This window comes from Polypterus senegalus, chromosome 6, assembly GCF_016835505.1.
Source record: "Polypterus senegalus isolate Bchr_013 chromosome 6, ASM1683550v1, whole genome shotgun sequence".
In the NCBI taxonomy this organism is placed as follows: domain Eukaryota; kingdom Metazoa; phylum Chordata; class Cladistia; order Polypteriformes; family Polypteridae; genus Polypterus; species Polypterus senegalus.
Genome location: NC_053159.1, coordinates 37,482,418 through 37,509,117, shown reverse-complemented (window position 1 = coordinate 37,509,117; position 26,700 = coordinate 37,482,418). Strand labels below are relative to the sequence as shown.

The following is a 26,700-nucleotide window of genomic DNA, read 5'->3' as shown; positions in this document are numbered from 1 at the left end:
ACTGATAAGTCATAAATGATATTGCATATCATTTCACTGATAAGTCATTTCAGGTGTTGCAGTAGAGGTTCTGATCCACCTCTTGAACCCTCAGGTACCACTTCAAACACCAAGTAAAAGTCCAAGACTCTTATTTTCTTATAAGACAGTGCACCAAGCACCTTCCCCCCTACATTTTTCATACAGTAATTAATCAACAAACAATCCTCCTCTCCCAGACACTTAGCTACCCTTCTTCCCAGCTCAGCTCTCTGTCTGGGCTTTCCCAGAGTCCTTTATACTCCCTGACCCAGAGGTGTTCCGGCCCAACAGTCCACAAGTCCTTATTTCGTCCGGGTCAGGGTAAATAGTCCGTATCTTCACCCTGGAAGCATGTCGTTTCTTCCTGACGCGGGATTATGACGCACCTCCAGGTTATAGGGCATATATGAGTCCACGGGCCTCCCGACAGCGACTCCCAGTGGTCCCCAAGATATCCAACAGGGCTGTGCATAAAAACTACATAGTCCATGAGGCCCTGCTGGAACTCTGGGCCCGTCCATGCTGTCGGGAGAACTCCTCCTGGCGGCCTGGGGGTGATGGCCGGAATATGAAGCCGGCCATCCACCACACAGGCATTGTGCTGCTTTTGACTGGGAAGGCCAGTAAAGAACACTGAACTCACTGTCATGTTAATGTAACCAGTTTGAGATGGCATTGGCTCTGTGACCTGGTGCACTATCTTGCTGGAAGTAGCCACCAGAAGACAGGTAAATTGTGGATATAACCCATGACGTTCAAGAGATGATTGATTGGTATTAACAGACCCAACGTTTGCCAAAAAAACATTCCTACGCCATTACACCGCCACCAGCAGCCTGAACTGTTGACAAAAGGCAGGTTTGGCACATGGATTCATGCTGTAGGGTTCAAATTTGACAAAATAAAAAAAAAAAAAAACAAATCTGTGTGGCTCAGCAGAAATTAAGATTTGTCAGACCAGGTTACATCTGTCCAGTCTTCACCTGTCCTGTTTTGGTGACCCTGTGCCCACTGCAAGTCTAAGCTGTTTGTTTTTGGCTGACAGGAGTCGAACCCGATGTGGTCTTTTGCCCTTATAGCCCATGTGCCTCAAGGTTATATGTACTGTGCCATTTGAGATGCTTTTCTGCACACCACAATTGTACAAAGTGGTTATCTGAGTTACCATAGACTTACTAGCAGCTTGCACTACTCTGGACATTCTCCTGTGCTCCCTTTCATCAAAAAGGCATTTCCTTCAGCAAAACTGCTGCTCACTGAATGTTTTTTGTTTTTCACACCATTTTGAGTAAACTCTAAAGCGGGGGACCCCAAATCTGACCCTGGAGGATACCAGTGGCTGCAGGTTTTAATTTTAACCCTTTTCTTAATTAGTGCACTGATTTTGCTGCTAATTAACTTCTTTTGAATTCATTTTAATTGTTTTTTAAGATTTTTTCCCCATAATTTCTTCATCGTTCCTTCAATTGCTTTGCTTTTTTTCCTTAAACAGCAGCCAAACAGAAATAAAATCTGAAGTGAGTGAGCCAACAGAAGACCAGCTAAGTCAGGGCCTCAGATTCAAACCAATTTCACTCCAACCAGTTGCTTAATTAGGTTTGTTGTTAAGTAAACCCGTTCTTTAATTCCACAGCTTCTGAAATTGTTGATTTTCTCTTTTCTAAGAGTACACTGTTCAAATGATTTGTGGACCTGAGTAGATCAACATTCCTGAGACCTTCACCTTTCTTTATTTACAGATATTGTATGATGGCCACAGTTTGCTGGTCATGTTTTGGCTCATTTTGTATCTCGTTATTGTTTGGCAGCTAATTAAGAAAAAAGACACAATTAAGGAGGTCTGAGTCTTCAAGAGCAAGTCAATTAAAATGAATTCAAAAGAAGTTAATTAACAGCAAAAACAGGTCACTGATTAAGAAAAGGGTTAGAATGAAAATCTGCAGCCACTGCGGCCCACCAGGACCAGAGCTGGGGACCCCTGCTGTAAAGACTGTGTGTGTCCCTTCGTTCCTTATTTGCTGGTGGTGATGTAGTGGCCGGATACCTTCGCTCTGCCTGGTGGTGCATAGCACTGGCTATGGGACAGGGTTCGAAGGTGCAGGTGACATGTGTCATTGGGTGTTATTTCTTACAGTCCATTCTTACTGTTATATATACTTTATTCTTTAGAATGTATAAATAAAACTTTGATCACAAATAATGCTACTATTGGTGCTAACAACTACTGCTGTGACTTTGAGATTAATTTACTGTACTGAACAGCATCGGTGTTTGTTTTTGAAAGTTAAATAATTATGTTGTATGCTTTCTTTACATCTAGTACTCCACTGTCATATTCAAAATGTGAGGAAACTTTCCTATCAGACAAGCTTCCTAGACAAGTCCGTACAGACTGCTGTTTTAAATAGTGCTTTTATTTTAAATACTTTTATAATTTTAACTGTTTATTACATATGAAGCAGATATGTCTGCATGGGATTTGAACTTCTTTGGTGGTATTTTGCAGTTCTAGGTCAGAAACTCGAAGCATGGTGTCGCACTTGACAGATGGAAAACAAAAAATCTTAAATGAGGCTGGCATGGGTTAGCTGCATGCGACTGTCCTGGCTCAATATACTTGCCAGAACTTCTAAAGATCACTACATCAACACATTGTGCAGTATTTGTTTGTTTCTGTTTTAAATCCCTAACTTTCTTTACAGGGCAGGTGTGATGTAAATATCCGGAATAATCGGAACCAGACGCCACTTCAATTGGCTGTAACTCAGGGACATGCTGAGATGGTGCAGCTTCTTGTTGCTGAAGGAGCTGATGTCAACTTGGAGGATGAGGATGGGGACACAGCAATGCACATTGCATTGAGCCGGCAGCAGCTGACATCCACAATGGCAGCCAGGGAGGGAGAGGGCTCTTCACTTTACACCAGGGTAGGTATTAATGGCCATGCCATTCTGTGGACATGGTCCTCAAATCTTATCAGCTTTGACTTAATGCACTGATAGTGAATCTAGAATTTTATGTGTAAAATTAGATTAGATTAGGTTAACACCATCACCTGGGTTTATTTAACACCATCACCTGGGTTTATTTAACACCATCACCTGGGTTTATTATCTGGGGATATCATCTTAATGCACTAAAATTGATGAAGATTATATGTATGTATGTATGTATGTATATATATATATATATGTATATGTGTATATGTATATATATATTAAGTGCAAAATTCTTTTCTTTCTTTTTCCTCTTTTAAAGACTATATTGGTAACAGATATCTCTATCTTTTAACCTTAAAGCGCCACTGCATGGGGGCTTGATGTGCTTTGGACGTGCTCTGTCTCTGGGTATGTCAGAGGACTGGGACTGCATGAAGTGGGTTTTAGCCTCACCTGGGGAGGCAAAAAGGAGGGTGGGGGTTAAGGGGAAGAGAAAGAGAGCAGGCTTGATCTATATCTAATCTATCATCTCAATCTTTATAATTATAACTATCAACGTAATAATAAGCTGCATGGCAACAACTCTTGGGGGAATAGGAAATTAAGACCTAAACTATTTCACTTCCAGTTAAGACTATAATATGACACCAAAAACTCAGAATCAGTGTCTCCATGATGGGACAGTTAACTTCGTAAGCTGGAATGTTAAAGGCCTGAATCACGAATTAAAGAGAAAGAAAGTACTTTCTCACCTAACAGGTCTAAATGCTAAAATAGTATTTTTACAGGAAACCCACTTACTAAGTAAGGATCAGTTCCGCTGCAAAAGACTGGACTGGCCAAATGTTCCATTCTAGTTTTACAAAGAAAACTAGAGGGGTGGGAATTCTCATACATAGAACAGTACCATTTGTAGCATCAGATGTAGTATTGGATCCTGAAGGGAGATATGTGATGGTCATGGGAGACTTATCTAACTGTAAAATGATTTTGATAAATGTTTATGCACCTAATGTTGATGATAAGGAATTTATACAAAATTTATTTGCATCCATTCCCAATCTGAACACTCATAAACTTATAATGGCTGGGGACTTTAATTGTGTTCTAAATCCACTTTTAGATAAGACTTCCTCCACAGGGGAACGCAACTAACACCGCAAAGATAATTACAAAGTTTATAACTGATCACAACTTATCAGATCCCTGGAGGTTTTTAAACCCAAATTCAAGAACATATTCTTTCTACTCACCAGTACATCATTGCTACTCAAGGATTGATTACTTCTTTATAGATAATAACTTCTTGCCTAAGATTAAATCTTGTAAATACGATGCTATTGTTATTTCAGACCATGCTCGATGATCTTGGAGCTGAAATTACTAAGCCCCATACACTCACCCCAGATGGCGCCTCAATCCGCTTCTATTAGCTGACGAGAATTGTACTGAATTTATATCCAAACAAATTGAATTCTTTCTAGAGACAAATACATCCCCTGAGATCTCTGCAGGAATACTCTGGGAAACTCTTAAGGCCTTCTTAAGAGGACAGATTATCTCATATCTTTCCCACAGAAATAAATCCGCAAGAAAGTAGCAGAGATAAAAAGCGAAATTACTAAAATAGATGAAGAACATGCCAGACTACCAAGCGAGACTCTACATAAGAGGAGGCAGGCTCTACATTCAGAATTAAACCTCTTGACAACTAAAGAAACCGAACAACTAATTTACAAATCCAGACATCATTATTATGAACATGGAGAGAAAGCTAATAAGCTTTTAGCGCAACAAATTCACAAGCAAGAAGTGCGCAACGCAATCTCGTAATTACTAACACTAATGGAGATAAAATCATCGAACACAAAAATATAATGTACACTTTTAGAGACTACTATAAATCCCTATATACTACTGAGTTTAAAGAAGACAATATACAATCTAATGCATTTCTGGATAAATTACAGATACCACAAATTGACGCTATTAGTGTGGAGGAGCTCGATAAACCTCTGTCATTATCAGAATTACTGGATGCTATAAAGTCACCCAAGGTGGAAAAGCAGCAGGCCCTGATGGCTACCCTGCAGAGTTTTACAAGAAATTCTCCGCTCAGCTAGCTCCCTCCTATTAGCAACATTTACAGAAGCCAGAGATAACCAATCTCTTCCACAAACCTTTCGCCAAGCACTAATCACTGTCTTTCCAAAACAAAATAAGGACTTATTACAATGTGCATCATACAGACCAATTTCACTTCTGAATAACGACGTTAAAATACTCTCTAAAATCATAGCTAGAAGGATGGAGAAAGTGCTCCCTCATAATATCACAAGACCAAACTGGATTTATTAGGGGCCGACACTTATCTTCAAATCTTCGACGCCTGTTTAATGTAATATACTCACCAACTAAATCAAACACCCCAGAAATATTATTATCATTGGATGCAGAAAAGCATTCGACATGATTGAATGGAAATACCTTTTACTATTTTGGAGAAGTTTGGGTTTGGCCCAACATTTGTGCATGGATTAAATTACTGTATACTAACCCAGAAGCTTCAGTTTGCATCAATAACATTTGCTCAGACTACTTTAAACTAGAACGTGGCACAAGACAAGGATGCCCTTTGTCACCACTGCTGTTTGCAATTGCCATTGAACCACTGGCAATACATTGTCGAAATACTGATCAGATAAAGGGGATTAGCAGAGAAGGACTGGAACAGAAAATCTCATTATATGCAGATGACATGGTACTGTATATATCGGACCCAGAAAATTCTGTGCCTGCAGTCTTAGCAGCACTCACAGAATTTCAAAAGCTCTCTGGTCTCAGAATTAATCTGAATAAAAGTGTACTCTTTCCGTGAATTCGCAAGCATATAATATTAGATTAGACACCCTTCCTTTTATCATTGCAGAACAGTTTAAATACCTCGGGGTAAACATCACAAGTAAACATAAAGCTCTTTATCAAAAAATTTCGTGCCTGTATGGAAAAAATTAAACAAGACTTGCATAGATGGTCAACCCTTCATCTCACACTAGCTGGAAGAATTAACACTGTTAAGATGAATATTCTTCCTAAGCTCCTTTTTTTATTTCAAAACATACCAATATACATTAATAAATCGTTCTTTAAGCAATTAGATTCAACAATAACCTCATTTATTTGGAATTCTAAACATCCACGCATCAAAAGAGCGACCCTACAAAGACAAAAGGCAGAAGGCGGCATGGCTCTACCTAACTTCCAGTTTTATTACTGGGGCAAATATACAGTCGATAAGAACCTGGACACAAATAGAAGAACATACACAGGCATGGACCGCAATAGAAGTAAAATCCTGCAGTACTTCTTTGTATTCCTTGCTTTGTGCTCCAATAAACACACGCTATCGGCAATACACTAATAACCCAATTGTGCTCCACTCACTTAGAATCTGGAACCAATGTAGAAAGCATTTTAAGACGGAGAAGCTTCTTTCTGTGGCACCCTGCAAAAGAACCACCTCTTTCAACCCTCACAAACATATGCAGTTTTTAATATCTGGAAAAATTTGGAATTAACTTGCTTAGAGATCTTTATATAGACAACGCCTTTGCATCCTATGAACAATTACATTCCAAATTTAACATTCCAGCTACAAATTTCTTTCACTATCTTCAAATCAGGAACTTTGTTAAACAGAACCTTCCAGATTTTCCTCATCTTGCACCCTCATCCACGCTGGAAAAATTATTGCTCAATTTCAAGGAGTTAGACTCCATCTCTACAATATATAAAATCCTTTTACAATCCCTTCCTTTCAAAGATCCAAGAGGACACTGGGAAAATGACCTCTCAATTAATATATCAGAAAAGGAGTGGAAAGTAGCAATGCAGAGAATTCACTCAAGCTCCATATGCGCAAAGCATACAATTATACAACTCAAAATTATATATCGAGCACATCTGTCTCACTAAAACTCTCCAAAATGTTTCCAGGGCATGATCCAACCTGCGAACGCTCCAACCAAGCCCCAGCCTCACTAGGTCACATGTTCTGGGCCTGCTCCAAATTAACATTATTCTGGACAAAAATTTTAATTACCTCTCAGACAGTCTTGGACTCACAATCCCTCCTAACCCATTAACAGCTGTGTTTGGGGTTCTTCCAGAGGGTCTTAAAGTGGAGAAAGACAAACAAATTGTGATTGCATTCACTACACTGTTGGCACGCAGACTTATTCTGATAAACTGGAAGAACCCAAACTCTCCTCTTTAAGTCAGTGGGAAACTGATGTGTTATATTATTTAAAATTGGAAAAATCAAATACTCAGTTAGAGGATCTGTACAGACTTTTTCAAAACATGGCAGGATCTAATCAGTAATATTTTGAAATGATTTTATAAAGCACAGAGAATTTGTTGATTTAGGTATTTTTAAAAGCCTTAAATTTTACACCGCTTGGCTTGCTCTCTCTCTCAAGGGTGGGGATCGATCTGTTCTTAGCATAATTCTTTTTTTTTTGTAAAACTTGATTGCTATGTATTGATTGTAATAAAATTAATAAATAAATAAATAAATAAAAAAATTTAGAAAAAAAAAAAAAAAAATTTAAATTTAGATTAGATTAGGTCAACTTTATTAATCCCATGGGTAAATTCAAAAGAAAACAGCAGCAGAAACATAAAAACAAGACTACGGACTCATAGGACAGATGATACAGCCATTCAGTCAATCAATAAAAAAAAAAATTAGCAAGTACATCAGGAGGAAGCACTGAATCGCCGGATAGCAGTGGACAGAAAAGACCCCCAGAGGAGCTTCTTAGCATGCTGTGGTGGAATGAGGCTGTGGCAAAAACCACTTCAATAAAACGCCTTCTGGAGGGAATGGAGGAGATGTTTTATTATAGCATCCAGTGTTGCCACCATTCTCTTTTCCACAGCAACTTCAGTGTGTCAGGGATGTATCCTCTGATGGAGCTGGCTTTCTTGATAAGTTTGTTCAGGCATTGTGCTGCTTTTGAGCTCAGGTTGCTGCAGTATATAACACCACTCTGTCTGCTATGGACTGATAGAAGATTTCCAGCAGCATGTTGCACCCACCAAAAGACCTGAGTCTCCTTAGAAAGTCTAGTCTGCTCTGGCCCATCACCATTGTGTTGTCAGACCAGTCCAATTTGCTGTTCATGTGAACCTCCAGGTACGTGTAGCTCTGCATCATCATCACATTAACATCTCCCCTGAATGGTTACTGGCCTCAGGGGCTCTTTTTCACCAGCTCTTTTGTCTTGTTGATACTGAGTTGCAGGTTCTTGTCCCTGCACTGTAAGATGAATTCCTCCAGATCTTTCTTGTACTCTGCTCTGACTCATATCATTTATAAATGAAGTCTATGATGGACGAGTCATCAGAGAATTTCTGCAGATGGCAAGCACTGGCATTATGCTGGAAGTCTGTTGAGTAGAGGCTAAACCAGATGAGAGACAGGACAGTTTGTAGAGGTGCTACAGGATTACACCCTTCCATTTGTGACCCAGTCCCTCAGCCTCACAAACTGCTGTCTGTTGGTCAGGTAGTCCATGATCCAGGCAACTGTGGAAGCATCCAGATTCTAAGTCTTCTAAGAGCTTTTTCACAAGTTGATGAGGCAGAATGATGTATAAAGCACTGGAAAAGTCAAAGATCATTATCCTTGACTGTAGTACCAGCTTTGCCCAAGTGGGAGTGGGCTCTGTGCAGCATGTAGGTAAGAGCATCCTGCACATCTATACTGTATGTGCCTGATAGACAAACTGTAGATGATCCAGATGCTCTGAAACCAGGGGTTGTAGCTGTTTCAGGACCAGCCTTTCAAAGATCTTCATGATGTATAAAGTAAGGGCAACTTGTTTGACGTCCTTGCAATCACTGGAATTCCTTTTCTTTGACACTGGGGACACACAGGATGTTTTCCACAGCTGGGGAACGTTCCGTAGTTTCAGGGAAAGAAAGAATGGGTGCTGAAGGACCCTGTAGAGCTGGCAGGAACATGTTTTCAGCACCCTGAGGCTGATTACATCCAACCCTGAAGCCTTGTTTATGCAGAATTTTCCCAGATCTCTCCTAACTTTATCAGCAGAGACGCACAATCCAGGGAGTGAAGGGGGGCTGGAGATCACAAGTGTGATGTCATTGGAGGTCATGCTGGGTGCAGATGGCAGTTGGGATTCTGGAACCTCCTCAGCTTGCATACAGAGGCTAACAGTGTTGGGGGTGCACCAAGGATATCGCGCATTAGTCGAGGTACGGCTGCAATTCTTGAGAGACGACCTACCAGAAATTACTGCAGGGACGCGAGTTCGAGTCCCACTCAAGGCACATTGCCGAATGGAAAAAAAAAAACTTTCTCTTCAACGAACGGTGCTTTGAATCATACATTGCAGTTGTAGTTTATTTATTTTTCTTTTTTGATTAAACGAAAACTGTTTAGTGTATGATTTGTCAAGAAACACACAGACAACAAGCAAAGTTAAAAATCACACTTAAACAAACTGCCTGCCCATTCTGTTGAATCATAATTATAACAAATAATAATGCATTTCACTTCCTTATAAAGTGCCTTTACTATGGTCTGAGACGGCTGCACAGATAATCAAGAAGGATAAAATAAAAATGAAAGCACAATAAGATTTAATAAATAATAGTGCACAGCTTTGTGTTTGTATATATTTATAACATTTGGGAAGTAATATATTCTAGTTGATGCTGACAATTAATTTGAAGTAGGTAAAATTAAATATTTGGAAATATTGCAAAGGGAAATGTTTATATACTTAGTGCAAAATAACTGTGTTCTAGTAAACAGCATACACACCACTTATATATATATATATAGCATTGTCTGAGTATTAAAGGTGTAGGTCTACTTTATAAGCATAATTTATAACATCAATGTTAATATAGAGTATTATTATTATTCTATATTGGCCTTGATATGAACGATTTGTGAAATTAGTGTTAAGTATTAAAAAAAAGCATACCGGTCTTTTGTTTTTACAGGTACATATATACACAGTATATATATATATATATATATATATATATATATATATATATATATATATATATATATATATATATATATATATATATATTTTACTGCAGTAATTCATTGGTCTTTATATACCAGAAAGACTTTCCAAGAGTCTTTTGTAGGAAATATGTACACATAGTTGATTTATCATTTTCAGATAAAAATGAACTCGCCCAAACAATTCAGTTTAAAGTTTTTAAATTGGCAAAGATAAAGTCAAGAAAAAAAACTTTTCACTTTCTATGATTTGTATTTTTATAATTATAGAGCACTTATTATATTATTATTTTTAAAGCTCACTATGTAAAATTGAACTGATTATACAATTCAATGTTTATTATATTTATAGATTATTATACCTGTCTTTACATTTGTTGCACAAATATTTAATAAATGTAATAAACTTAACCAAGAATGTTTAAAAAATCATTCAAAAAATGTGCAGGTAAATGTAATTATATCTGCACAAACTGACATTCTTGAAGTAGGTAAAAATAAATATTTGGAAATATTGCAATATTGCAAAGGGAAATGTTTATATATATATATATCTATAATATGTATGCTATTCTATATGCTATATATATATATACTCAGCAAAAAAAGAAACGTCCTCTGACTTTCAACTGTTTTTACTTTCAGTAAACTTAATGTGTAAATATTTGTATGAACACTAAAAGAGTCAACATCATAAGACATAAACTAAAATGTTTCACAATGTGTCCCTGAATGAAGGGAGGCTCAAAATCAAAAGTACCAGTCAGTATCTGGTGTGGCCACCAGCTGCTTGAAGTACTGCAGTGCATCTCCTCCTCATGGACTGGACCAGATTTGTCAGTTCTTGCTGTGAGATGTTACCCCACTCTTCCACCAAGGCACCTGCACGTTCCTGGACATTTCTGGGGGGAATGGCCCTAGCCCTCACCCTGCGATCCAACAGGTCCCAGACGTGCTCAATGGGATTGAGATCCGGGCTCTTCCACTGCGAGGATGATCAGCTGTCCTTCCTGTCTCCCTGTAGCGCTGTCTTAGGCGTCTCACAGTGCGGACATGGCAATTTATTGCCCTAGCCACATCAGCAGTCCTCATGCCTCCCTGCAGCATGCCTAATGCACGTTCACGCAGATGAGCAGGGACCCTGGGCATCTTTCACAGTCGGTAGACAAGTCTCTTTAGTGTCCTGCATTTTTAGAACTGTGACCTTAAATGTCTACTTTCTGTAAGCTGTTAAGGTCTTAACGACCATTCCACAGGTGCATGTTAATTAATTGATTATGTTAATTGAACATGCATGGAAAACATTGTTTAAACCCTTTACAATGAAGATCTGGAAAGTTATTTTGATTTTTAAAACATTATTGTTGAAATACACATTCCTGAAAAAGGGACGTTTTTTTTTGCTGAGTATATATATATATATATACATATATTCATATATATATTAATATATGTATATATATATATGTATATATATGTATATGATTTTCTGTGTAATAAACTTAATAAGTTATAGCGTAATGAAAATTGCATAATTAGATCTGGACCACCCGATACGATATGTCCAGAGCAAGTCACGGGAAGTTATGCTTAAGTTTTTGGACACACTGTATAGGCCTCATCTGGAATACTGTGTAAAGTTTCTGTTTTGAGGTCATGAAAAAGACAAAGCAGCACTAGAAAAAGTCCAGATAAGACCAGCTAGGCTGATTCTGGGACAGAGAGGTTGGAGCTGTGAAGAGAGATTAAAGGAGTTCAACCATTTTCAGTTAAAAAAAACTATAGAACAAGAGGTGACATGATTGAGGTCTTTGAAACTGTATAATGAATGAATACAGTAGATACCAGTTATTATTTTTAATTAAATTATCTAACAAGAAAGCTGGGACGCAAATGGCAGTTTGTTAAGGGTAGATGTCATACAAACATTAGAAGGTTTTTCTTCATGCAAAGAATTGTAGGCAGATACACTAAAAGGCCAAGTAGTGTGGCAAAGAGTAAAGACTTGAGACACTTGTCTGGGTGCTATTTGGAAACATTAGGCAGATAAGATTGTTAAGCTTTGTTGGGCTGAATAACCTGTTCTCATCAAAACTGTTCTAATATTCTGAACTGACTTCCATCTACTATAATGCCATTCTTTTATTTTTACTAAAGTTGGTGGAAACAAATGTTTCTGCATATTAAATCACAGTCCCCAGCAATTTGCGTGCCGGTGAGAATGGGATATGCACTATGGATGGGCAACACTGTGCAAAACAATTGGGCAACGGGGGGTTTGAAGGTTGGAGGGGTTAGGTGTTGACACAGAGGGAGATCAGCTGGCGTCACCAGGAAGCACTCTGCTCACAGTGTTCAGAAACAGTCTCTGCATGGCTGACGAAAGGAGCCCTTCATTTAGCTCGTGCTGTGAGGCGATTACTTCTACACTTAAATATTGTGGGTTTGCTAGTGACCACTGGCAGTAGACCCGAGATCCTTTGTGGAGTGAATCTGCGGCAATACACCTACTCTGCAAGGACAGAGTTTGTGTTTTTTAATTGAACTGACACACATTTCATTTCTTTGTATGCCTAACACAGGTTTGTGCTCCTTTACAGAAAATGACATCTTCACAGACTTGGCCTTAAATATATCCTCTTCACTGCATTGCCTATGGAGTTGGGACTGGTTTAGCGTTAGTCGATAGCACTTGGTACTGCAGTGGGAATGCAGTTAGCAAGTATCTCTGTTTTGACCATGCTTGAATGCTGAGATTGAAATAATTACGATTTGTTATATCTTATTTAAAGTTGATCAGATTTACTCTGGAACACAAGTCTTTTCTTGGATGCATGCTTGTGGAACACTGTTTTGTTGTGGACTGTCTTCTGGGTTCACTTCTCCTTAAAACCGAAATGCACAGATCCTTTCTAATGTGGACTCACGTTATGTTTAATTCTCTGTCACTACTTTAATTTGCTTATTCTTACATACAGTCTTATGTACAGTTCCCTGCTGCATTAAAGTTACACCCAGGACTGTGGTCCACAACCTTCTGTCAGTAGCTCCTTCAGACTTGACCCATGTATGGCTGTCACGGTAGCCATCCTTTTGGTGACTGTGCTTTGTCCCTCATTCCAAGCTGAGAAAGGAACTTGGTTCTCGGCTCCTGGTGGTTAAAGTAGAGCAAACATGCAGGCAGGAAAGCAGGCCTTGATAAACTTTAATCTCAAAGCATTATTGAAATAGACAGTGACATAAGCAAGAGCAAAATAAAGTGCAAGCACCATACAACCTGGTACTGCTAGATGTTGAATCTTTCCAGGCGGCCCATTTCTTACATTGCTTGAAGCGCCAGCAGTAATTCTGGATGTTCTTGGATTGAGATTTCTCCGCTCCTGTCTCTAATCTGAGCAGCTCTTTTACTGAAGTTTTTTTAATAAAGCTAATCTACATTGCAGGTATAATATGGTTATCCTGTCTCCAAGACAACTTGGCCTTTTCTCTCTATTATAATAATAAAATCTTGGGAAGAGAGACGAGACGTGACTTTCTCAGAAAGACACTTTCACGTCACGCAAGAGATTTAACCAGGGGCCGGAAATAAAAGACAAAGAGTAGATGACAAAGTAGAACGTCGTAAAGAATTAAAAAATGTTGGCGCGATACACATAGAGAACAGGGGAGTATTTTCCGTACGACGCTTTAATCATCCGAGTTCAGATGCCTCATCTTGGATGAGTTAATGCTGGTGACACTTATCCAGGATAAGTCGGTTTTTCAAACGCAGCAGTGGAGTAGATTAGTCTAGCTGGATCTAATCATTCGAGATGAATGCGTGCGCCTGCGCTGAGTGAAAAGACCATATATATTGAGTCTAGAAAACATGATCAGCAAGTCTTTGATAGGCTGCAACAAAATGACGAAAGAACGGACGCATTCTTTCACACAAGCTGTGCGTGTATGTGTGTGATTTCAAGATTTAATATGCACAAAGGGTAACACTGCAAAAGCAGCCCAATCCAGAAAAGACGGCTGGCAAAAAGTGGCCGACAGATTAAAAGCGTGTGCATTGAACTTAATGAAAGCAGCGTTTCATTTCCTATGTGTCAGATTAATTATTATTTAATATGTCATAATTTCAGATCAGACGTGAGAACATGGGGACAGGTTAAAGTGAAGTACAAGAATATACTTCAAACTAGTAAATATTGATATATAACTATTTAAAGAATTGTTGACATAAAGAATCATATATAATATTAAAACATTAATTTTAAAGCTAATAAGAAGGCAGACAAGCAGAAAACAGGTGGAGGTCCACGTGGTCCAGACCTGACACCTGTGGAAGAGTTGGCTCTCCAGCAAAATACCCATCGCCCTGTTTCTGAGGGCATTCCAGTGGGAGCTCCTCTTCATAAGCAGTGGCAGGATGCGGTGGTCACTTCATCTCCGGTAAAGGATGGTCATTACCATATACTGTGGGATGCAAAAGTTTGGGCAGCCTTGTTAATAGTCATTATTTTCCTGTATAAATCGTTGGTTGTTACGATAAAAAATGTCAGTTAAATATATCATATAGGAGACACACATAGTGATATTTGAGAAGTGAAATGAAGTTTATTGTATTTACATAAGGTGTGCAATAATTGTTCAAACAAAATCAGGCAGGTGCATAAATTTAGGCACCGTTGTCATTTTATTGATTCCAAAACCTTTAGAACTAATTATTGGAACTGAAATTGGCTTGGTAAGCTCAGTGACCCCTGACCTACATACACAGGTGAATCCTATAATGAGAGAGTATTTAAGGGGGTCAATTGTAAGTTTCCCTCCTCCTTTAATTTTCTCTGAAGAGTAGCAACATGGGGGTCACAAAACAACTCTCAAATGACCTGAAGACAAAGATTGTTCACCATCATGGTTTAGGGGAAGGATACAGAAAGCTGTCCCAGAGATTTAAGCTGTCTGTTTCCACAGTTAGGAACATATTGAGGAAATGTAAGACCACAGGCTCAGTTCAAGTTAAGGCTCGAAGTGGCAGACCAAGAAAGATTTCGGATAGACAGAAGCGACGAATGGTGAGAACAGTCAGAGTCCACCCACAGACCAGCACCAAAGACCTACATCATCATCTTACAGCAGATGGAGTCACTGTACATGGTTCTACCATTCGGCGCACTTTACACAAGGAGATGCTGTATGCGAGAGTGAAGCAGAGGAAGCCTTTTCTCCGCCCACAGCACAAACCGAGCCGCTTGAGGTATGCTCAAGCACATTTGGACAAGCCAGCTTCATTTTGGAATAAGGTGCTGTGGACTGATGAAACTAAAATTGAGTTATTTGGGCATAACAAGGGGCGTTATGCATGGAGGAAAAAGAACACAGCATTCCAAGAAAACACCTGCTACCTACAGTAAAATATGGTGGTGGTTCCATCATGCTGTGGGGCTGTGTGGCCAGTGCAGGGACTGGGAATCTTGTCAAAGTTGAGGGACTCATGGATTCCACTCAGTATCAGCAGATTCTGGAGACCAATGTCCAGGAATCAGTGACAAAGCTGAAGCTGCGCCGGGGCTGGATCTTTCAACAAGACAACGACCTGAAACACTGCTCAAAATCCACTAAGGGATTCATGCAGAGGAACAAGTACAATGTTCTGGAATGGCCATCTCAGTCCCCAGACCTGAATATAATTGAAAATTTGTGGTGTGAGTTAAAGAGAGCTGTCCATGCTCGGAAGCCATCAAACCTGAATGAACTAGAGATGTTTTGTAAAGAGGAATGGTCCGAAATACCTTCAAACACAATCCAGACTCTCATTGGAACCTACAGGAAGCGTTTAGAGGCTGTAATTTCTGCAAAAGGCGGATCTACTAAATATTGATTTCATTTCTTTTTTGTGGTGCCCAAATTTATGCACCTGCCTGATTTTGTTTGAACAATTGTACACTTTCTGTAAATCCAATAAACTTCATTTCACTTCTCAACACTGTGTGTGTCTCCTATATGATATATTTAACTGACATTTTTTATCGTAACAACCAACGATTTATACAAGAAAATAATGACTATTAACAAGGTTGCCCAAACTTTTGCATCCCACTGCATTTGTCCTCAATGAACCTGCCATAGGTATGTTCCATATAGCCCTCTTTTTTGTTGGGTCAGTTGCAGTGAATGTCATATCCCTAGAACTTGTGTCTGACCAACGAGATATTGACGGAGGTCAAATATTTGATGAAGACACTGTTTCTGATTATTCATCAGGAGAAGAGGTACATTTTACAAATAATGTTTGATCAAACTCCACTCTGATCAGTCCCATGTGCCCCAATCACATTTGGGAATCCTGGGTAATGAGAATATTAGGCAGATTGTGAGATTCATTACAGAACTGAGGGTGTTTGTGCCTGTGTATTACCTACCTGCAATGGCATGAAACGCCTCTTTTATTGTCTGCACACGCAGGTGTCCAGCAAACACTTTGAAAACCCGAAGGAAATGTTTCAGAGCCAGACAGACTTTACGAATTGCCTGGCACTTTTAGACAGATTTTCCGCATCGCCTACAGTATATAAAAAAGTGCAGCTTGCAAAAAGCCTCAAAGCAATGCATACTGTCTGTGTAGTTGTGAGAGCCCAACTTCGCCGAGTTTGATTTCGAATATAAGGTGTTAATAAATCTTTAAAGTACAATGTTCCCACCCGGCTAAAGCAGTATCTTTAAAGAATTTCATCCGGGAACAAAAAAGGGTCTTGCCGATCGTGCACAAACCTCTCTATATGAAATTCTCTTCTTATAATTTGCGTACCAATAGCAATTGGTCGCTCATTCAAGAACGGCGAAGCTACGACTGAATGAATTACACGCACGGACACTGATTAAGTGTGTGAACTGATCCCTGTTTACATAGAACCAGCAGGTTTGAGGATTTGGATGTGCTGCTATGACAACCCATCTAGCAAGAGTTTCAAAAAACCGACAGATCCAGGATCAGGCCAAATCGTCAACAGTTACATCCGGCTAAACGAGTAATCCACGTACGAAAAATACCCCCCTGGTTAGAGATAATGGAAGTACGAAAATTCGAAAGTCTCAAAATAATGATAGTAAAGATTGCATTAGCACAAACAAATGGAAATTATTACTCGGTGAATGAACGTAACAGTGAAAAGAGATCGGATATATTGTTCAGATTTAAACTTGGAGACTTGTAGATTGTCTAATTCGTGTTGCCATCAGAGAAAAGTTGTGTTACTTTCCAATGAAGAGGCATATCTGTGAGAATTAAAAGATGTGTTGTTTGGTGAAAGTGAAATCCACATACGTGAGCGACAGAGAAGTGAAGTTCCTGGTGTGTATAGCAGGCAGGGGGGTGGTTAGTGAAGCGAGCAGGGAGAGAAGCCCCCTAGTTTCTTTTTTTTTTTTATTAAATTTCATGTCTCCGAAAAGTGCTTTCAGAGCTCATCTGCCATTAGAGCTGGTAGACTACAGCGAGGCATGGTTGTATAACTAAGAGGCAGGGCTTACAAGAAGCCATCATAAATCACACTTTGTAGTAACTGCCTTTGCGTATCTCTTACAATCAAACACCACCCCACAGTAGCATTCCTAAAATTCTAGAATTACAACGCCACAGAGCTTTTTCATTTTCCACATAAACTAGTTATCAAAGCTTTCAGGTGATTCTTAAGAAAACACCAAAGCATTAATAGAAGAGGCAGATTTTCAGTAACCAAATAGCAGGACAGGCTGTTTCAACATAGGAATAGATAGAGCATCTCTGTAAAAGGTAGGGCGGCAACGATTAGTCGACATAATCCACGACGCCGACTACAAAAAATCATCAATGACGCGTAATAAACAGAACCTTCAATAGAGGCTCCAGTCACAAAGAACCACTCTGGTTTTTGTAACTGCAATGCACTACATGAACGTCTGGGGGTCAGTATCGTTTGTTGTTGTTTGTCAAGACTGCACACAGTCCTACCAACGAAGAAGAACGTCTGAGGAGCAGAAGAATGTAGAGGAAAATAAACGTGGTTGCAATGGCGAGTCGGATAGAGTACGGGGAAGGAGATGGGGAAAAAAAATTGAGATGTAACAAATTTACACCCGATCTGTTCACTTTCAAATAGTATTGCATTCGTGCGATGATGTCTTCTGATTGGTGCTATTCAGGTCATACAATGATTTCTTCGAAATGTCACATATATTTGTCTCTTTCTTTTTTTTTCCCCTCGGTGCTGTGTGCCGACACCAGAAGGCGTGAGCTTATTCAGTGCCAGCAGCAGCATTCAGGTGGCTGGTTGCTTGTGCTATAACAAGCTTGACCTGGCGGCGATCAAAGCACATGTACTGTGCAAGGCATGTGGGGGTCCACTGAGAAAAGAAGAGCGTCCATGGCTCACCTTGCAGAGGGACATTCGGGTGGGAGGGGGAGGTGGGACACGAGGTCATTGATTACAACCGCAAATGAATATGAATAATGTTGCATCCGGGCCACAGTGTTTTCCGAAATGTACTATAAGTTCATAAAATGAATAATTCCAAATATCATATATACCTACAGTATGTGTCTGTTTTTTTTGTCAGTGTGGCTTTGACATCCATGCCTTAAGGCGCATACTAATTCAGCGTAAGCAGGAACACTCAATAAAACTGCATAATAAAAAAATCAAGTGACAATGAGATACGAATAAGGCAGATTCGCCAGCGTTTGTGTGTCAGCTTTTATCCATCCAGATCAGAGAATTTCCAGTTCGATTGTCTCATAACACCACTCACATCTACAGTTATTCCCAGTTTCAGATAAAAATTAAGCATCAGATCCCTGGGGGTGCGGTAGTATGTATCGTGATCATGACTGAGAGTAAAATAAAAGTGAAAAAAGGTAACTTTTACAAGTGCTATACATTTAATACAGTGGCTGTTACTGACACAAATCAAATGTATGTGTTTATTGTATAATATTAACAATAAGAGCAACTCACTACTCAAAACGGTAAATATACGAAGCAGTCAGGATCGAACCGGAGGACTCTTGGTTATAAGTCAGCAATTCCTACTGCTGCACCACGGAAGCTATTGTATCGTCCTTGAACCTTTTGTGAAAGTGTTTATTTGATCTTTGCACTTTAGGCTTTACACATTATATAGTTTATGTCTACATTTTGTCATTTATTACTAAAATATGAAAAATGTGTCAATAAATGTAAAGTATTACACATAGGGAGTAAAAATATTAGGTTTGAATACACAATGGGCGGTCGGAAAATCGAGAGTACACCTTATGAGAAGGATTTAGGAGTCGTAGTGGACTCTAAGCTATCAACTTCCCAACAGTGTTCAGAAGCCATTAAGAAGGCTAACAGAATGTCAGTTTATATAGCGCCTTGATGTGTGGAGTACAAGTCACAGGAGGTTCTGCTCAACCTTTATAATGCACTGGTGAGGCCTCATCTTGAGTACTGTGTGCAGTTTTGGTCTCCAGGCTACAAAAAGGACATAGCAGCGCTAGAAAAGGTCCAGAGAAGAGCGACTAGGCTGATTCCAGGGCTACAGGGGTTGAATTATGAGGAAAGATTAAAAGAGCTGAGCCTTTACAGTTTAAGCAAAAGAAGATTAAGAGGTGACATGATTGAAGTGTTTAAAATTATGAAGGGAATTAGTACAGTGGATCGAGACTGGTATTTTAAAATGAGCTCATCAAGAACACGGGGACACAGTTGGAAACTTGTTAAGGGTAAATTTCGCACAAACATTAGGAAGTTTTCTTTACACAAAGAACGATAGACACTTGGAATAAGCTACCAAGTAGTGTGGTAGACAGTAAGACGTTAGGGACTTTCAAAACTCAACTTGATGTTTTCTTGGAGGAAAGGGGATAGGACTGGCAGCTTTGTTGGGCTGAATGGCCTGTTCTCGTCTAGAGTGTTCTAATTCTAATTCTAATTTTAACGATGTATTTTTTGGTCAAGTTAAATGCACTTTTTTGTTTAAAGACTACGTGCACTTTAGTTTGTATTGTTTAATGTATTTGTTTTTTATTGTGATGGTCACACCAATATAAAATCATCTGATTTTCAAATTCATATACTTCACTGGTTATTTTAATTTGATTATTATTAATTTTAAATCATGTTAATGCAGAGACATCAGGGTGACTTTCACAGGTTGAGAGACGTGAGCAGATGAGGTAAGACATGCACTGGAGCCCAGAACAGGATGTGCAACCACAGGTCGCGGGCATGAAATAATTGTGACTAATCGAAAAATAAATTGAACGATTAGCCGACTACCACAATAATCATTAGTTGCAGCCGTAGTAAAAGGTCACATTTTTAAACACTACAAGAACAATTCTTCTTTCTTTAACATTCGCGATCACTTCTGCGCTCCACTGTGGACTGAGGGTACAGTACATGCACCCGGCACGTGAGAACCACACATACCTTTTTTTTTTTTCCATGCAGTATTTGCTAGTTGTGTGCTTATTATTGTTAAACTTCTGAGTTTGTTTTACCGAATAATTTGAAAGAAGAAAAATGAGATTTTTCCCTTTTTGCTATGAAAATTAATTATAGAGGCATCACCCTGCAAGATATTTTAAATGTGAAGCTTGATTTTAAAAAAAGAAAAAGAGAAGTTCTCAATGGGACTGTGAGTAAATATCACCTACTGTAGGGTCGGTTCACTTGTCTTTAAAGCGTATCATTTTTGAAACGGCAGTTAGCGCTGATAATCTTGAATCCTTCTTACACTTCAAAGCTTGATAAGTCGAGGGGCTCAGAATCGATTAACTAAAGGCTGCAGTGGCCGCGGGGTTTTGTTGATAATAATTTCTAGTCGGGTCTCATTTTCTCCTTTTAATGTAAAAGTGTCTTTTAGTTTTGGAGTTCTGCAATGGAATTTTCTTGTTGAATATTTTTTCCTCTTAATGAGTGCGTTTACATGAGATGGGCCTCCAGTCAAGGCAGAAACCTGGCTTCTTAAGTACCGTATATACTCGCGTTTAAGTTCTCCCGCGGGTAAGTCGGGGCTTGATTTTAAAGTCTCATTTCTGGTATTGTACAAGTCGAATGTGGACAACTCCCGCTATTGGTCCAGGAGGTTGCTTAACCACGGAGCACACTGCCTTTTTATTTTAGGTATTGTGCCTACGTGACCACACAGTAATACCTGAACTATTCTGAAGTGATGTTTGCACTGTTTTGTGTTTTTTTGGATCTCACCTCCGTACACCTTTTTCATAAGAGCATCTCTTATAAGTCAGGGTCTGATTTTACGATCGATTTTTCGGGTTTCAAGATTATATGCAAGTATATACGGTACCCCCCTTTTACACATGCAGGTCCAGTAATGGAGTTCTTCATTGGCAAAATGCTCCAAAGTCATTAAGCTGCACAAAAACGCATTAAACATCCTAATTGGCCGCCATGAATCCAAAAACAAGCACTAAGCCCATTCTCATTTTCTTGATTTTTTTTAATATATATTTAGTCCTTCATGTGCTACACAGTAAGTATAATCCATCTGCTTTTTACATTCGTCGACCCGAGCTCCTGAGGATTTGCGGTATGGACGCTGGCTTGCACATAACCCAATCGTGAGAGCAAATGGCTGGATGAACACTAAACTGACGCTTAATTAAAATGTCTCTGTTACCGAATTGCACACAGCAGACTCTTTTCTGCTTGGCTGTGTCAATGAGCCCTGCTACGGAGAGGCTCACCGCTGCTTGTGCTTCTTGCCTTCCGCTCAGTGCACATCTTTTAACTTCAATCTTTTAACGTTTTACCCTCAGCACTTCTCCTGAGATTGTGCTGCTGAGTTTTGTACTGTTAACATACATTTTAGGATTTCTGAAATATCGAGACAGAAATTTTCAGCCAGGAAAAGGAAAAATGGTATTTCTCTTTTCTCTTTTTTTTTTTTGTATCTTGTGTGCCATCTTCTGCCAGTGGCTGCTAAAAGCGTGTGCCGCTCTCGGTGTAATGTAAAGCCATGTAAATGATAAGCCCTGCTCTTGTCTCGTAGCTGCAGCTCTCTGGCCTCTTGGGGAACCTGGAGCTGAATGTTGGCGCAGCCATAGCCTGTTACCTTGTGCAAGAGGGGGCTGACATGAATTATGCCAACCACAAAGGAAAGAGCCCACTAGACCTGGTTACAGATGGCATGATTATACAACTCATCAAGAACTTCCATGAGAAGCGCAGGTAAGAAATGGAGAATTATGTGATGTTGGAAAGGCGGGTCACATCGGTGCCCTCCAGCTTGACTGATGCCCTCAGCTGAGAATCTCTCGTCACCCTCTGGACTTTCTGTGTTTGATGAGATACGTGAGGTGGACCTGCTGCACCAACTTAACGTTTATCTTTTTTATTTCTATTCAGGACACAGCAGCTTCACAGCAACACATCAGGAAACCATTCAGGGGTTACCAGCAGCAGCAGCCTGCGCAGGGTCCATACAACTCCAAACACCATGACCAACCTGGTCATGCCAGCTGCACCACCAGGGCCCAGCGAATGCATCATCTGTTCTGAGCTAGCTTTGTTAATCCTCTTCTCTCCCTGCCAGCACAGTGTCGCCTGTGAAGGTAGGTTCTCTCCGGCTTCCTCTTTCTAGTACCCGTCAGGAGGTGCAAAGTTATATTTGAGCCGCCCAGCGGTCAGAATTAGAACGATATCAGCCGACAGACTGTTGCCAGCGGGCACGTGTGCTTGTAGACAGAAATACATCCACGGAAGGAAACAGGTGGGTCACAATGATGTGGCGCCTGCACAGATGAAACAAGCAGTATAGATGATAAGTCTCATCCAGAGGACAGCGTCAAGGCCACGGGGTAAACGCTTCCTCATCAACATTTCTTCTTTTCCTGATTGGTTGATTTGTCTCAAAGCTTTTTCTTCTTTTTTCTTAAAGTAAAACTCCAGTTATATGTATGGAGTGTTATTTGATTTTTAAAAAATTCAATAAAATTAAAATATATACAGTAAACCCTCGTTTATCGTGGTTAATCCGTTCCAGACTCTAAATGGAATAAATGGAAGTAGGATTCTTTATTTATAAATCGAATATTTTCGCAGTTAAGAGCATAGAAAACCTGTTTATGACCTTCTAAATACGTTTTTTAACATTATTAGAGCCTTTTAGACATGAAATAACACCCTTTAGTCAAAAGTTTAAACTGTGCTCCATGACAAGACAGAGATGACAGTTCTGTCTCACAATTAAAAGAATGAAAACATATCTTCCTCTTCAAAGGAGTGCGCACATCAGGAGCAGAGAATGTCAGAGAGAGAAAAGCAAACAATCAAAAATCAATACGTGCTGTTCGGGCTTTTAAGTATGAGAAGCACCGCGCAGGAAGCATATCGTGTATCATTGAGGAGTTTTATTTAATACGTAATTTGTGGTCTGATTAGGTAGCTTCTCAGCCATCCACCAATAACGTCCCTTTTATGAAATCAACTGGGCAAATCAACAGAGGAAGCATGTACCATAAATTAAAAGACCCATTGTCCGCAGAAATCCGTGAACCAGCGAAAAATCTGTGATATTTAGATATGCTTACATATAAAATCGGTGATGGAGTCGAATCGCAATATAGTGAGGGATCACTGTAAAAAAAAAAATGTTTCTTTTCCTAAATGGTCTCTCATCTAAGCACATGTTCAGGTAGATCATCTGATCTGAAGTGCGGGTGGTATGGCTGCTTTAAAAATGAGAGCTCCCACAATCCTGTGTTGTGTTAAGCCGGGGTCACATTTGCACGACTTTTTGTTGTTGGGTGAGTTAGGTTTGCTGATCTTGTCGCTGCACTGTGGCAGATCACACTCACGCTAACAGCTTTTTCTGTTGCCTGACAGAGCTGGCCACGTCCACACAGGTTAACAGCTGCGGCAACTTCCATTATGTTACGTGAAACACAAGACGTCAGACAGACGTACTTCTCTTCTTATTGGTGAGGTTCAAAACACCGAGTGTTCCTTATTCGTTATCATGACGTTAAATGCGTTGTACTTCCGGATGACCATTCATTGGTATTCAGTTTCCACGCAGACATTGCCCACCCCTGTAACTAAAGATAAAGTCAAACCCGTTTTATTTTATCATAGCGTGCCACTGACTAGTAGGTGAGAGGCAACCGGGTACATCACATTATGAGGCTGACTTCATGGAAGCGCATCACCATCTACATCCGATATTCAAAGACTGCGCTGGAAAAGTCCCATCATTTGACGTAGGCTTTGGGTAAACAGTTATGTACTTGAACTAGCCGTCTAACTCTTTATTTTTTTTATTTCTAATTCCTAGCCTGTGCTCAGAGAATGAAGAAGTGCATCAAATGTCAAGTTACAATAACTAAGAAACTCAGGCCCGGTAAGTTCCCCGTTTTGCAGTTGGCTAGCATGTCTCCTACAGCCTCTGGCTCTTTGGATCGTTTAGGTATATTTTCTGTTAGGAATAATGTTACTGCGTTTTGTTCCATTATTTGAAGCAGCTGGCTCGTCTCTCTTCAGGCTTCTCTTTTTTTGTTCAAAGCCGTGATAAGACACAAACATCTGGGTGCCTGAAAAATTCCATCCCTGTAGTTCGAGTCATGCCCAGGGAATATGTTTGAGACCACATTTCCTTTTGTGTTTTCTGTCTGTTGCTTTACTTAACATGCTAGTGGATTCGAGGATATCTTGTTTTGATGTATTGTGGTTTCTCAAATGCCCCAGTAGAGCATCGCTGCGAGCGTCTACAGCAGGAACCACACAAGCTGCTACCCTTCGGTCGGTATCTGGAGCAGAAAGGCCCTACATGTCTTTTTGTGTACCTGCAAGGTGAATTTCTTTGTCAGGTACATACTGTATTTTATTTTACTTTACTTTTGAAAGTCTCTGGGGGCCTGGAGCTCTTCATGTCTGGTGCAGAGAAGGTACAAACTCTCAGTGGGTCACCAGTCCATCGCAAGGCACATTCATACACCTTTACTTATAAAGAGATCATCAGGAGTTGCCCGTGAGTCTAATAACCAGACGTTTGGGAGAGGCGGACAGCTGGCACACCTCAGCTGCCTGTAACGTGAATTAGGCGCCGAGTGGCATTTAGGCAAAGTGCGATTTCGCAGGATGGAATTAATGGGTGGGAGACTAAACAAAAAATCTTGCTGAAAGCAATAAAAGTGGGTCCCCTACTTCCGATCCTAAATTTCTATGTTTATAATGGAGTACTTAGCGTTACACTGTATTACACAGTAAATACGCAGTAATAACACCCAGTTATACAGGTAATTTACATGGTAAGTACAGCGTAATTAGGGACGTTTTCAACGTGCAACACCCTACACTTACCTACAATCGTTTACATTTGTTACTAATCTGCACAACATGTATTGTACCCGGGTCCCTTGGTATCATCTGCAAACTTCACCAGCTAGCCTAGTTATTACGCATCAGTTAATATATTTCTAACAGGGCTATTGACATGAAATTTTCACCAGATGTCAGTATTCCACAAGTAAGTCCATAAATTATGCGTAATAAAGTGGAATGACGCAGGGAATAAGAATCGAACACGCTTACTGAAATGTATTTCATGCTGAGTAGGAAAGCCTGTGCTGGTAATGACAGCTTCAAGACGAGGCCTCCTCGATGGAGAAATGAGTCGCATGCATTGCTCAGGTGTGATTTTGACCCATTCTTGCACACAAACTAAACTGTCTTCAAGCCTTGAAGATTCTGGGAGCCTCTCCTATGAACTCCGTTCTTCCGATCTTTCCATAGATTTTCAAGTTGGGTGATTGACTGGGTCATTCTAGCAGTTTTATTTTCTTTCTAAAATGTTTCCTTGGCTGTGTGTTTAGGGTCATTGACTTGCCGAGATGTTTCATCTTCAGCATCCTGGTAGTTGGCAGCAGATTCTTATCGAGAATGTCCCGGTACATTTCTCCATTCATCCTTCCTTCAATTATATGAAGTCTGCCAGTACCATATGCTGAAAAACAGCCCCACACCATGATGTTCCCACCTCCAAACGTCTCTGTTGGTATGGTGTCTATAGTGTGATATGCAGTGCCACTTCTCCTCCAAACATGGTGTGTGCAATGAACATCCAAAGAGTTCAATTTTGGTCTCATCTGACCAGACTACATTCTCCCAGTATTTCACTGTCTTGTCCAAATGTTCTGTAGAGGAGTCTTGTGCGGTTAGCATGCATAGAGGCCAGGCCGGTTGGGTGCATTACTTATTTTCTTTGAAACAACTGCTAATTCCAGGTCTTTGTGAAACTCTCTGCGAGTGGTCCTTGGCTCTTGGACAAGTCTTCTGATTATTCTTTTGACTCCTCTGTCAGAACTCTTGTGAGGAGCACCTGGTCATGGCTGGTTTATGGTGAAATGATGTCCTTTCCACTTCCATATTAAGACCCCAACGGTGCTCACTGGACCATTCAGAAGTTTAGAAATACGTCTGTCACCAATGCCATCAGTGTGTTTGGCAACAGTAAGGTTGTGAAGGTCTTTGCTTTTACCCATCATGAGATGCTTCTTGTGTGACACCTCGGCAATGAGAAACTTTATCAATTAGGAGATAATCGTCTGGTTTCTCGGCTTTCCAGGCCATTTTGCTCTTCCTTATCTTAATGTGTTCAATACTTTTCCCACTTTACTACACAGACCTTTTTTTGTATGTG

At 39.9% G+C, this 26,700-nt stretch overlaps 1 protein-coding gene across 2 annotated transcripts in view; it reads left to right on the top strand.

Moving 5' to 3' along the window:
• mib2 (MIB E3 ubiquitin protein ligase 2) overlaps positions 1-26,700 on the top strand; it is a 209,762-nt gene that overhangs the window by 181,208 nt on the left and 1,854 nt on the right. For both annotated transcript variants that reach the window (XM_039755849.1, XM_039755850.1), the window contains 4 exons: positions 2,724-2,948; positions 22,054-22,232; positions 22,410-22,615; positions 24,337-24,402. In XM_039755849.1, coding sequence (XP_039611783.1) covers positions 2,724-2,948; positions 22,054-22,232; positions 22,410-22,615; positions 24,337-24,402 — 676 coding nt within the window. The remainder of the gene's footprint in view (positions 1-2,723; positions 2,949-22,053; positions 22,233-22,409; positions 22,616-24,336; positions 24,403-26,700) is intronic.